The following is a 13,044-nucleotide window of genomic DNA, read 5'->3' as shown; positions in this document are numbered from 1 at the left end:
TTACGACTGAAAAAGTCAAATTTCAGCTTAATATCGATTGATGGCTTGCTTTACAGAAAGAAGAAAGAGCCGATTACTTTTAATGTGTTTATGCTGCAGCGACTTGGAAAGTTCAGGTAACGCTACACCATTGATAAAAATATATTCTCTAATGCCAATAAACTCCTTGAATTTACGTAAAGAAATTGTGATTTTATCACTCTTCTAATCATTTGCAATTCTAGTTAATATTTTAATTAATTTGCCAATTTTGTCAGTGGTGCTTATTAGATTATCAAAAAGAAATGTAAGGCCACAGTAAGTAATGTTTCATCCACATTTGTAAGATTGAAATGCTTTTATGCCATTCTGTCGAACGGCTCCTAAGATGGCAGTTAGAATTCATTTACATTTTCTTTTTACACGAACCTGTACTCTACCTTTGTAATGCTGGTAATGCAGCCGATTAATTCTTGGCAGACAATCCATAACAGTTCTTTTTTGCGAGGTCCTAATTTTCTTTCTCATCATTCAACAGCGATGATGAATCAGTAACCTCGTTAACAGAATTTAGAGTACAGAAGGTCACGCCCAGAAGCTCGGTAATGTTGACAAGAGATTTGTACATGTTTTCTTATCTCTTTTTATTGAGGGGCTACCGGGGTTGTTTTCCAACTTGTTAAGCTAGCATCACCTGATATACATTCCAACAGTGTTTCAAAGTGATCAAATGTACTGTTACCCTTTGACTAGATCTCAGACAAAGCCGCGAGTGAAGACATAATTATCGTCGATTAACCGTTCAACTTAGCAAGCAGAAGCAAACATATCTCAAACACAACATTTAAGCGATAAAATGTTCTTTTGGATATCCTTAATTTGTATTTACTTAGCCTGCAGGCGACAACATACCAGTGACACATTTTGTCCCTCCTTCAGTCATTTCCTCCTTCTAAATGTTGCTTGGTTGATCTGGCTACATCTTTGCGGCTTCAGAGTCATAATCCCTCTCACAGTACACTGCGAATGTCAGGCAGAAAAAGAATGTTTATTAAGATAAATCTGTTTTGCGGTGCAATCTTCTTCAAAAGTTCTGCATTCCACAGCTTACAAATTTTGCTGCTTGGCTTGCCCCTGTTGTAAATTTACAGTTCTCATTCATTTGGACATTTCATTTACGTTATACAGTTGTAGTGATGTCATATATATGTTGTGTCATGGTTTTGTAGATCAAGAATCGTTGTTTATTTTTGTAAATGTTTTCCCGGGCCGTGTCACGTTTATTCTAACTCCTCCACTTAATCTTCTTTTCCCACTTAGACATTCCCCGTTTGCATAAAAAGATCAGTTTTTATGAAAAATTGGTCTAGCCTCCATGCTCAATAAATTTGGAAAAAGATTAAACCCCTCCATCTCATTGAACGTTCTCCTAACATCTGTTTCTTGACGTTTTATTTTGCATCATTGATTGCTTTTATTTGACAAATTCTCATTATGACGTCATTTGGCTCCATCTTAGGACCCAGTCACTAGAGTGTTCTCTTTGTCGGAAACGTGCATTGTAGAAAGAGATCCAGCAACGTACCATATTGTATCGCTACAGCCACTGTCATCAGTAAGAGAAACCTTATTTCTTTTAAACCATTTGATCTAATTTTGTTTTATTTTATTCATAAGCATGTCAGAGGCGATCGTATAAGCCTTCTTTGGGTACTTTGATCTCTTAACTAGATATTTCATGCCCAGAGCACATCTATTTTCTATTCAGAGGAAGGTTTCGTGTAAAGAAATTTTTGTAATGTCCCTGCATTTCAGGGCAATGCCAGTAGGTTTGAAAGAAATAACACGTAACTGTTCGGTCTTTAAAATGCTTTCCATTTTCTTATGCACATGTGAAAATTTTGCAACTTTTCGTTATTGTACTTTTCTTTGTGTTACATGAGGACTATCTAGTCAAAAATTCTTGTTACAGGTCTTTGCCTTGATCAGACACCCAGAAACGCCCCAGCTCTTTACTGTTGAATATGTAAATGGTACTTCACGGCAATATCTCTGTCCTGAAAGGTTTGAAATCCAAGTTTTTACTTTTGATTCACTTGACGCCGTTCAATCTCTTTCTTGGGCTTTTTATATCAAATTAACTTCATGGTGCCTGATTATCGCACTAAGCTTAAAACTCTGAGTCTCAACTTATAACCGTCTTGAGCTATACGCTATAGTGTGTCACATTAAGTTCAATTTGATGAAACCGGAATTTATTTATCCTTGTACGTGTGGTACTGTTTTCATGGTTTTTTTGTATTTTATTATATTTTATTGTCTTCCAAATATCCATTAATTGTCAATGTGTATTTGCCTACAGGGATGCCCTTTTAGCAAGCTTAATGGATGGAGTCAGAGCAAGTGGGAATCAAGACATCCACGTGAAAATGACACCTACGAAACGAGGTAGGGCTCTTTGTTGCTATGCCGCTTTTTGATGTTGAGTTGATAGGTCCATACACGTCAGTTATAAAATTTTCTGCCAATAAGACCCCTATTTCTTTACAATGCAGGTTCCCGGGCTGTTATGTGTATGACACTCAGAACATGTATTGGCTTTCCCCCCTCAGTTCATCACAACAATCAGTTGCTAATGGAACCTTAAACTCATCATAAAAAGTAACAGACCAGTGTAGTTACTTCATATTACATGTACCGAATTGACATATTTGCCTTCAACATCTGTTATGTCCCTTCGTTACCTCCACCTCAGTTATATTCTTCTGAAACTGGTATGGCATAATATAGTCTGTAAAAATTATGCTGTTATGCCTTTATTAATATTTTTCTACCTCAAGATATCCCGATCACCTAAACTTTATGCAAAGACGGATGATTTATTTCCACGATATGATTTGGTAATTAAGCAGACTGTCAATGGCATATCAAAGCTGAGAAAATTTGGTCTTAGTTTCACAGACTGGATTCGTTCTTACTGACTTCTAGCATTTCTCCTAGGACAAAGAATGGCTCCCTTTTATAAAACAGTTGATGAGGAGGTAGAAAGTACTCACTTGAAATTTTTGCAAGCACCACCTGGTAAGTCAGAGTAAGCGATTCTTTAGCTAAAAATCTTAAACTAGAGTAACCTAACGTTGATTTTTTTGTGAAATGTGTATGCCTTTCAAGCAATAATGTTAGCTACTGCACAATTTCTGGTAAAAATGCTTTTCATTAATTTGGCTTCTTAGAAGCAAGTAACCCATTAGAATTTTCTTTATTGTAAATTATAATCTATCGTAAACGAAAGTGAGAAGCTAAAATGAATCATAACTTGTCAATGATTGGCTCTATCTAAAATACTTTATAGTAAACCGGTTTATATTCCTCTTTAGGGAAATTTTTCGATGCAGTCTCTAGATTTAACAGTAACGTCGCTTACAGTGGCCTACTGCATGCTGTTACACAAGATGTGAGTGAACATCATTTTTCAGTAGTCCTCCTTTTTGGCCTTCAATAGCATTGTTACTCAGGAAGATATTTATTTTTCCCGAAGAATGTGTATTGCGAATTGTCTTGATTTTCAAAGCAAAGACCACGATGTGGTATTGGTAGGAATGCAGTTGATTTCAATTGACTGCAATTAATGAGATTTATTTTCACAAACCGTTATGAATCTTGTGGTTTTATTTTTCAATGATGAATTATGCTGTAAAATTTAAGGGTTTAAAAATAATATGTTTTGAAAGATAAATATATAAAGTTGGACCAGCGAATCACTTTGGAGATTATGAATTTTGAGACAAAAAGCTAAGTTTACTCAGCTGCAAAAAATAGGTGAATGTTTGCTATTTACCTGAATCTGAAGTATTTAGGTCGATAGGTAGAATTGTGCCACAAGCCCACTTTTGGCACCATATTTATCAATTCACGCTAAATGCAAAAATTATGCAATAAAAGAATCTTTTGGTTATGTTTATTGCATGATTCTTCTTCGCAGACACTATTTGCAGAAAATAAAGAGAAGTTGATTGTCCAAGGGATTGGTGCACTTCTCTCAAATGAATGTGAGTTTTAATTGTGATTTGTGCTCTGTTTGCACCTTGAAATTCAGTACATTTATCCCAGACAGTGCCATTTAAGGCAACTTCTTCTTTTTCTTTCTGAAAGATTGTTTTCTAAATTACCATAAATATTGCTCTATCAATGATTGTGTGATAAAATATCTTCTTTCTCATCTCAGATGATGTTAGCAGTGTTCCTGCAGAAGATCTGGAAGGTTTCTTTCAAGCACTTAGGAGACTGGTGGCCTCAAAGGCTGGCTTTGAAGCTTTCACAACACTGCATAGGTAAGACTGCACGATACTTTTTTAGCTGTGATCAGCACTGATATGAGATAAACAGAAGAATGTAGACTTCGCTGTTTTCACAGGCACTAGGCACCTTACTTCTATAGACTGAAAGCGTTTCAAACTCCCGCAGCTTGTTGACTGCTTGATATGAAGGTATTCTGTTTCAGGTTTCGTGAAAAAGTCGGCTTGAAAATCGTCAAAGCTCTGAAACGAGAAGACGATGGTGTAACTCATGCTGCCATTGACATGCTGGCGGCTTTAATGCAGGTGAATGACAGGAAATCATTTTCGTTAATGACATTTTTTGATGACGTAATGATATTATCCCTTATCCCAGAGCATAATGACATGCAACACAGCGAGTCAAGTATCCTTCTTCCGGTTTGTAAGCTAAATCTTTCAATCTTCCTCAAAGTTCAAAAAAAATATAGGCATGGTATGGGTGATAATCATTCGACATGTGACAAGTCATTTTTTTGACGACTGGTAGTAAGCTTCACTTGTTGATACAATGTTTCTTAGGTTTAAGAGATCGAGATACTGTTTCTCAGCATTTGTTTTACGACCAAGAAGAGGGAATTCCTAACAGATCTCAACAACCAACATTCTGGAAAAAGTGCATTTTATGGCCGGCGCCTTTGTGTCAGAGAAGGGGACTTCTGACCTCGCTTCGACAATACTGAAACTCAGTTACAGGAAGATTATTGGAAAAACCGGACATTCATGACAAAATTTTTGTTTTTTAAATAAACATCCTTTGCTGTACGTTTGGATTTATTCACGTTTATTGGTGGTGTTCGCAATTACGGTTAACAATAAAATGGCCACAAATCAAATTTCAATAAGATTGTCACAGATTTTACCCAAGACAAGGGTCACCTTTTTGTGCTTAAATTGTATCCTTATAGAAATGATTTTTGGCTGTAAAGAACCTCTGAAATTGTTTAGCGATATGACTGGTCTATAAGAAAAAAATGTAAACAAGACCTACTGGATTGGCAGCAGTTGAAGTATTTTACCTATCTGCTGTTCCAGCAACTGAGGCATTGATATTGTTCTAAATTCTCTTTTAGCCAATGCATGAAAACTACGACTTGAAGCAGGAACAACTTAACAAATCTTCCCTACTTTCGTCAAAGAAGTTCTTGGAAGATATGCTTGATATCTTCAGCAAACATGTTGTAAGAAAATTTACTGTTCTTTAAGCATTATTTTTGAAGAAGCTCATGGAGTTCGATAGTTTTCGCAAACAACCCCTAAATTTAAGTAACTGTAAAAGAGCATATTGTAAAGGATCCTTTTTTAAAAGAGCATACTGTATAGGATCCTATTTTAAAGAAGCATATTGTACAGAATGCACGTTGTAAATTTAGCATCTGATCTGCATTGACCACATAAGCCAAACATGCTTCACACACAGTTCATTTTGCCAGTTCATTTGCCAGGAAAATTTAATAACGTTACTTGAAGAATCGCTTTCTCAAAACACCTCTTATTATTGTTTTACACTAGTTTGTTTTTGTATTTTTTACAGATGCGTGGCACCGGAGCTCTTGTCATAAGTGCATTACTTGATTTTCTAACATTTTCACTTTGTCCGCCCTATAGGTATGTATACTATCATCTAACTTCATTACCTGCCTTATGATGGCCCTAACAGCCAATAATCAGTCCAACCTTAGCTTTGAGGCAAAAGACCACTAGAACGCCTGAATAGATATCAGTTCATGGATTTATCATAGTCTGCAATGTGACTGGGAATTATGCAAATAATTGCACGATTTAGTTTATCAACGAGCGCTCTTAGTACTCTGTTTAAAACTCATAGAATCATGAACAAAACGTCAATCTCTTTTCAAATATAGTTTTGGCTTGAGATTACCTAGGACTTCCCGTCGTATACTTAAATGTTCCTTTTTTCAATCTTGAATTATAAACGAGCGCTCTTGGTACTCTTCCGTTTGAAAAGCAGTTGACCTCTTTCGAGTGTTGCTTGCAATGAAAAATGCGTTATCTACAAATGTGACTGATTTGGAAACTCGCGATTTTGTGGCAATTTATTCGTTTCAAGAGATAATCTAGGCTTCTGTCAGGGAAAACAGTCCTCATTTTTTCGAGATCAGTACCATTTTTGTATTTAATCTTGATTAACTCAAGAAGTTTTTTTTAATGGTTCTACGAAAATGACGGATAATGAAAAACAGTTCTGCAGAAAGTGATGGATTAAAATATAAACCGTGGATTTACGCGGAAAAAAACAAGGCTTTTCTGCTGTTATGCAGGTCTTTAATTAATTAGAAGAAAATTATATTTTTGCTTCACAGGAGTGTCCTTTGCCTGAATGCTAGTAGGTCTAACTCAAATTTTTAATCGAACCATCATGATCGTTCGGAAACACATTTTATTTCCGATGAAACTTTAGTTACAAATATCACAATGGTAATATGCAATTGGCTCGTCTGTGATCAAAAGACGCTACCATTTGCACAAAACAAATCAGGAATGAAGCTGGATTTTCGGACGGTTTCGTTTTCTACTGCAAAGAATGTAAAAATTAATAGGAAACTTGTAAAAAGTAATAAGTTATTAGTAGTTATTAAAGAAGTTGGTTGTAAGTAGAAAAATGTTAGTAATAAGTAATAAGTACTAGATTTTAACTAATAGGTAGTTAAAAGGTGTTAGTATGCGAGAAGATCAGGATTACAATGTTATAGATAGGAGAAGAAATGTAAGAAGTGATCAGTGATATATGAGTAAAAAATGATGTTAGAATGTGAGAATACCAGGATTATTCCAAGACTTGTTCCTACAGCGTAAGATGCTATAGGTTGTACGAATGATGGTTATGTCGGGTAGTTCTGCTATAATGAAGCGGAAATTACTACCAATGCTATCTGGAGCTTTGCAAATTTGAATATAAGTTGAGCAGTAGAGATGTGCTGGCTGACACCTAGAGAACTGATGGACAGATTAACGATGATAACAGGGGAATATGGCGAGCTTAGGCTGAGAAAGAGCTAGAAGCTTATTAATGACAGCAAGATGATGCATATGAGTGGGGTCTTGAAATGCTCAAATGTATTTCGGGATCTGTTTAATTAGTTGAAAGTTGTTTTGTAAGTTCGTTTGTTGAATGAAATATTATACCGCAAACAAGCTTCGTCTCAGGTTCAAGCGCGTTTGAATCGCTCCAAGCCAGTTATCTATTTATCACTAATATATTCTGGTGATCCCATCCTCTGCTCTCAAACATTGAGTCACAGTTGGGTGATTACATGAGAAATAAGGAAGACAATACCATTTGACCTCCCAGATTTTATACATTTTGATTGAAAATGTGAACAATTGTTAGTTTTTTACAATTTGAAAATTTTAGCTCAATTCCTTACTTGGTTTTGAAATGAGTTGAATCTTGGTGAACTTTTACTTAATCTTTAGACAAATGCCCGTCACCACTCATTATGCTCTTCAATTCTATCATTTTTTAATCTTAAATGTAGGGGGCACAAGAATATATAATAAGGATGAAGTAAACCAGTAGAATTTCAAACAGGATAAATTCTACTTCTAAGCTTAATTATGTATATAGATATGATTTAAAAAATACTATATATCGATTAGCATTTGGAAAGAATAAAATCTGGACAATTTTGTTGATCATTCTAGCGAGACCACAGACGGCACCCAATTTGACACACTCCTGGAAATGGTTGCTGGTATGTTTGTTTCCCTAAATTTTAATCAACTCATAACAGTCCAGCTATTTACTATTTGTCATGTTTAGAAATGAACTGAAATAGAGATGGGAAATATTTGATACATAATAATTAGGTTGAATGTGAAACACTTTGCATATTGAAAGCGTCTTTACCTATTAATTCAAAAATTTAGAGTATTGATTGTCAGAATACTTCCCTTCTATATGTTGATGGTCTCTTCATTTCTTTGTTATCTCTTTTGCTTTCGAGCATGAATTATTGTGGAGGCTTCATGGAAATGGTTGGCAGGGGTCAAAGATCCATCTTAGTACCACCTTGTTGGATAAATGATTGACTATACGTTCGTGTTTTTTGATGAATTATGAAGGCTAGAGAACAGATTCCACAAGATTTGCCCATCCTCGTTCGCCTTTATTTCAATAAAACTCTATTAAACCGCGCCTAAATCTGTATTGCTCTTTTGTGAGAATTGTGGTTGTCCCCTATTAAGTCTTAGCGCCCTTTGACAAGCCTAGTTTGTAGTTGCGAAAAAGTCGTTTTATAGACAATTGGCGAATAACTTTATTGTTTTCCATTGAAAATTCAACGATTCAACTCTCAGCCTTGTTTTGGAAATTACTCCAAACATCATTGTGCGAGTTTATTGAACTCATATCAGGATTTAACGAACGATCTTTTAATCCGTGTATAATTTTTCATATTTCAATGCTATTAGTGAAGATATTAACGCGATTAATAGTTTGCAAATTTTAAAAGGTTTTGACCTTGAAGATTTTCCCTGATAAAACTTTTCACCTTCAATCGACATCAAATTTCTTATAAAACTGCCAACTTTTATGTCGTCATAACAGCAACATAACCTGCATTAGCATCATGAAATTTCGTTATATACTAAAATTCCTGTCTTAAATCCAAATTTGAAGTCAAATATTTAGTGCCAATAAGCGTGAAATATTTTGTCAAAACAAGATCGAGAGCTGCATTAGTGTATTGAAGACCGGGCGAAGAGACGCAATTTTTGAAGAAATCTCTTAAGGACAAATTGTGTTATATTGATGTGGAACAGAACAGCATCTATAAGGCATTACGTTGTTACTGACTACTGTCACGTTTTCTCTTGCAGGTCTAGGTAGATGCCTGTTTAGATTGTTTCAAGTAAGTTTTAAATCGCCTGATCAGATCTAGGATGTAGTGTCGTCATTTAGGCAATTTTTTGATTGTTTGAAAACTTTTGATTTGAGGTAAAAACTAACCTTTGAAAATTTTACCATTATGAGCGACCTGTTTCGTTTTCATCACAGGAAATAAATGCTTTTTTATTCAATTTAACTATTTGAACGAGTGTTCTTTGAGCCGTCTACTAGTCTTTGAATGCCAATCAATCTTTCAACCTAGGACTTCTTAATGAAACTATTCGATTTACTTAATAAAGAAATATTATCAATTTCTACGCTTTTTCTATCATATCAAGATAACTTTTTCTTTCAATAATTTGCACGATTTCAAAATTATAGCCTGTATCAAGCTGTTTCTAGATGATTAATGTTTCATTTTGCTTAATTCCCCTTGCCTTCAGTTTCTCTTGTTCAACAAATCACTCACTCCAAAATCGTTTCTTTAACAGCACCCATCGGTTGCTATTGTGAAAGGAGCGGGCATGGTGATGAAAGCGGTTATAGAGGTACAATTAAGATCAGTTATTTTGCTTAGGGTATTTCAGCAGAATTTTTCTGTGGAAATTAGGGGTAATGGTATAGATACTATTTACAATATCAACAGTAATCAAACTGCAGACTTGATGAACTTCGAGGATATTTGCCACCAAGATGTTTAGCTGAGATTCATCTATTGGGAGGCCTTCTTTTTTATTATGGCCCTGGTAAAGCTAACAAATTTTCAAAGCGTTTTCAAGATGCCCTCAAAATGCCGATGCATTTTTCACGTCACCTTTGCGTCACTTTTCATGACAAACTAGAGTTTGCAATGTTCGTACGTTTAATGTTGCCGTTCTGTACATTGGTTCATTCTTTTCGACTGCTAGGAAGGCGATGCTGATATTGCTGCGAGAATGCAGGACTTAGCCCTTGCCGAAGGCGCTTTGCCTAGACATCTACACACTGCCATGTTTACGATGAACACCAATGACAGTCGTCTGCTAACAAACAGGTATAAGCTTTATTAGCAGCTGAGAAAATACTATCAGAATCAACGATTTATAGCCTCTTTCCCAATTAAGCCTCCTTTTCCTTCCAAAATGCTTGCTAGCCATTCATCAATGAAATTTAATATGAAATTCTATAGGGCTCCATTTCGCTATTTAAAAATCGACAAAGTTAATAGGAAATTTTAACAGTTTAGATACTTTATCAAATTAACTGTTGTGATGAGGATATTTGACAATCGTTAAGATCGAAACGATATGGAGCCTATTTTATAACAAGAGTTTCATCTTGAGATACGTCTGGTGTAATTAAAAGTCAGAACTGTCCGTGAAAGGAAGTTTAAGGTAGTAAGAATCATTCCAGAATATATGTGGTGGAAAATGGCAAATCGAAAAAGGCAGAGTGAATAATCACTACCATTTGTCCACAGCCTGAAACCCGTGTTAAAAGTTGTGACTTGTGATGGCAGTTTGCTTAAATCTGGTAACAAATATCTATATAATTTTATAAGAGGCAGCTCGTCAGTCTAAAAAACTATACCCTTACGATGATACCTTATAAATCGCATACACATGCTCTACTGATTTCTGTATATGCTATGCTCTTTTTAGGCCAGATGCAAAGTTGTATTTACAATGTTTACTTTGCAGGCAGCTCAGCCGTCATCTCGTTGGCTTGTGGGTAACTGGACATCCAACTGCCCTTGCCCTCCTAAAAAGAGCCCTGGTAACGAACTTACGTCATATCCTTGTGCTGGTGTATAAACAAAGAAGTAGCTAGTTGTTGAATTTGTTATAGAAGCTAGATTAAATTAGCGTGATTTTAAGTAAGCATTAATTGAATTGGGCTTTTGATTACACAGAACCTTTATAGAAATAGTTCATCAGTTTTTATGGCTTGGAATATTTAGCGTGGACATGGTTTTTAAGAATTCAAGGACGTTTCATAGCAATATTTGTAAACTGTAGGAGCTTTCCTCTTTGAAATTCTCCTATCTGCTTCACTCTACTTTTAAATTTTCCAAAATTTGATATTGTTGCAGTATTTCTACCTACAGTCTTTGATTTATGTATTTTCCACAGCTCATTAAAGGCAATAGACGTGATTGAAATAATAGAAATCCCTGGAAAGGCCTCGCTTGATTCTTTTTTGTTGTTGTTGTTTTAGCCTGCAGGAATGCTGAATTTTCTTGACTCAACTGACGAGGTAAATTTTTTACATAATCTTTTTCATTGCTTTTAGAGAAACAAAGATCTAACCTTATCAAATATAATTTTTTTTATTTTCTTCAGAGACGTCTTGTTTTTGGTATAGTAATATCCGTTTTTTAGTTTCAATGTACTCATTTGAATTTTCAAAACTTTTGTCAAAGGTTCCAGAGTCAGAGCTAGACCGAATGCACGTTCGAGACAACTTGAAGGCTGCAGAGGTAAGTATTAGGGATGTACCGGATATCCGGTAGGCCGGATAATCCGGCGCCGGATCGCTGATTTTTTAAAAATCCGGTTCCGGCCGGATTTGTTTCCGAAATCCGGCCAGTTGCCGGATTTTCCAGAACTTTAATCATAACTAAGAAAATTTGGAAAACCAAGTCAGACTCCTCTCATACAGTGATTAAAAATGGATTTTCCATAACTAAAAAATATCGACGATAAAACAAGCGCCTTGAAAACAGATTTGAAATGAAAGTGCTCGTCATCACGAAACAGGAAGACTGGATGATATAATTCACAAATTTGGTCCAGGGTTGCCAGATCGGCTTTTTAGGCCAAATTTTTCATTTTTGGTTTTTAGATTTAGATTGCCTGGAAAAATTGTTTTTTGTTTACTACTTAAATTTGACCTTGTTGGCCTTTTCAGCAGACGTCCAAAATTAATAAGTAATTACTACATTCATAGAATAATTAGTAGTTAACTACAAAGTGTTTACCAAATTTCAAATTTTATCACCTAACCTAACTATTATCTTGATATTAGCAAAGGGTTTTGGAAAAAAGTAAGATTCTTATCAAAGCTAAGAAATTATCTAACAGGCACAAGCGTAGAAATATAACCAGTGCCTGCTCGATGGATTCTTGAGAGAGTTTTTGATTTTGCCTTTTTATGAGCATTTTGGCTTAAATTGCTCACCAGTCTAGCCTTCGTTTGTAAATTCAATCTGGCAACCCTGAATAGGTCTCTTTGATCTTCTCGCTATACATTTTTTCGCAAAGTGGCTCAAAACTTTTTATTACTGAAAATTCTATAAATGGTCAGATTATCCGGTAGAATCCGGCCGGATATTCCACGAAGAAATCCGGTAAATCCGGTTCTGGCCGGATTCTGAAAATCCTGATCCGGTACACCCCTAGTAAGTATTATTGTTTTTCTTTCAGTGACGAACCTGAAAAATTCTTATTATTTGTAAGAACCTATGTTTTTAAATACATGTCAAGACTGTTAAAAATCAAGACTGTTCTTTATTGTAATAAATCTTTTGAATTCCCAGACTGCTAGAAATTGTCAGTTCTTGTTTTTAAGTACTTGAAATTGAGTTTCATTTCGTTCGTATTCCTAAATCGTTTTCAAGACTGTTATTGTCACAAGTCAGATGGTGTTTTAGTTGATTTATTTGTCTTTCAAATGTAGTTTGCTTAAGTGTTTACAATTACTCGAAGGGATCGTCAAAAAATAAAAGGCCTCGAAATTTGGAAAAGTTTCTTACTCATTGGAGAGAACGTGTTGGAGAAAAAGTCGGATTGAAGCCGAAAACTGACGTGAGTTAAAAAAATTCATTGCGATTCAGAATCTTTTAAGTTTTCTTTATTTCATCTAGTTTAAAATATTTGTTTTTGATAGGCATCTTTAAAA

At 35.2% G+C, this 13,044-nt stretch overlaps 1 protein-coding gene across 1 annotated transcript in view; it reads left to right on the top strand.

Annotated features, from left to right (window-relative positions):
- LOC135681461 (dnaJ homolog subfamily C member 13-like) overlaps positions 1–13,044 on the top strand; it is a 53,624-nt gene that overhangs the window by 8,531 nt on the left and 32,049 nt on the right. The window contains exons 9-28 of the mRNA XM_065195951.2: positions 57–116; positions 518–581; positions 1,499–1,594; positions 1,952–2,043; positions 2,342–2,427; positions 2,980–3,060; positions 3,357–3,433; positions 3,962–4,028; positions 4,205–4,310; positions 4,481–4,580; positions 5,387–5,494; positions 5,848–5,921; positions 7,980–8,029; positions 9,156–9,187; positions 9,657–9,713; positions 10,074–10,198; positions 10,845–10,920; positions 11,362–11,400; positions 11,567–11,623; positions 12,852–12,950. Of these exons, the coding sequence (XP_065052023.2) occupies positions 57–116; positions 518–581; positions 1,499–1,594; positions 1,952–2,043; positions 2,342–2,427; positions 2,980–3,060; positions 3,357–3,433; positions 3,962–4,028; positions 4,205–4,310; positions 4,481–4,580; positions 5,387–5,494; positions 5,848–5,921; positions 7,980–8,029; positions 9,156–9,187; positions 9,657–9,713; positions 10,074–10,198; positions 10,845–10,920; positions 11,362–11,400; positions 11,567–11,623; positions 12,852–12,950 (1,546 nt within the window). The remainder of the gene's footprint in view (positions 1–56; positions 117–517; positions 582–1,498; positions 1,595–1,951; positions 2,044–2,341; positions 2,428–2,979; positions 3,061–3,356; positions 3,434–3,961; positions 4,029–4,204; positions 4,311–4,480; positions 4,581–5,386; positions 5,495–5,847; positions 5,922–7,979; positions 8,030–9,155; positions 9,188–9,656; positions 9,714–10,073; positions 10,199–10,844; positions 10,921–11,361; positions 11,401–11,566; positions 11,624–12,851; positions 12,951–13,044) is intronic.

The sequence above is a fragment of the Rhopilema esculentum genome, chromosome 12 (genome assembly GCF_057945365.1).
Source record: "Rhopilema esculentum isolate cy_ngs chromosome 12, ASM5794536v1, whole genome shotgun sequence".
NCBI lineage: Eukaryota > Metazoa > Cnidaria > Scyphozoa > Rhizostomeae > Rhizostomatidae > Rhopilema > Rhopilema esculentum.
This window is presented reverse-complemented; position numbering and strand designations above follow the sequence as displayed.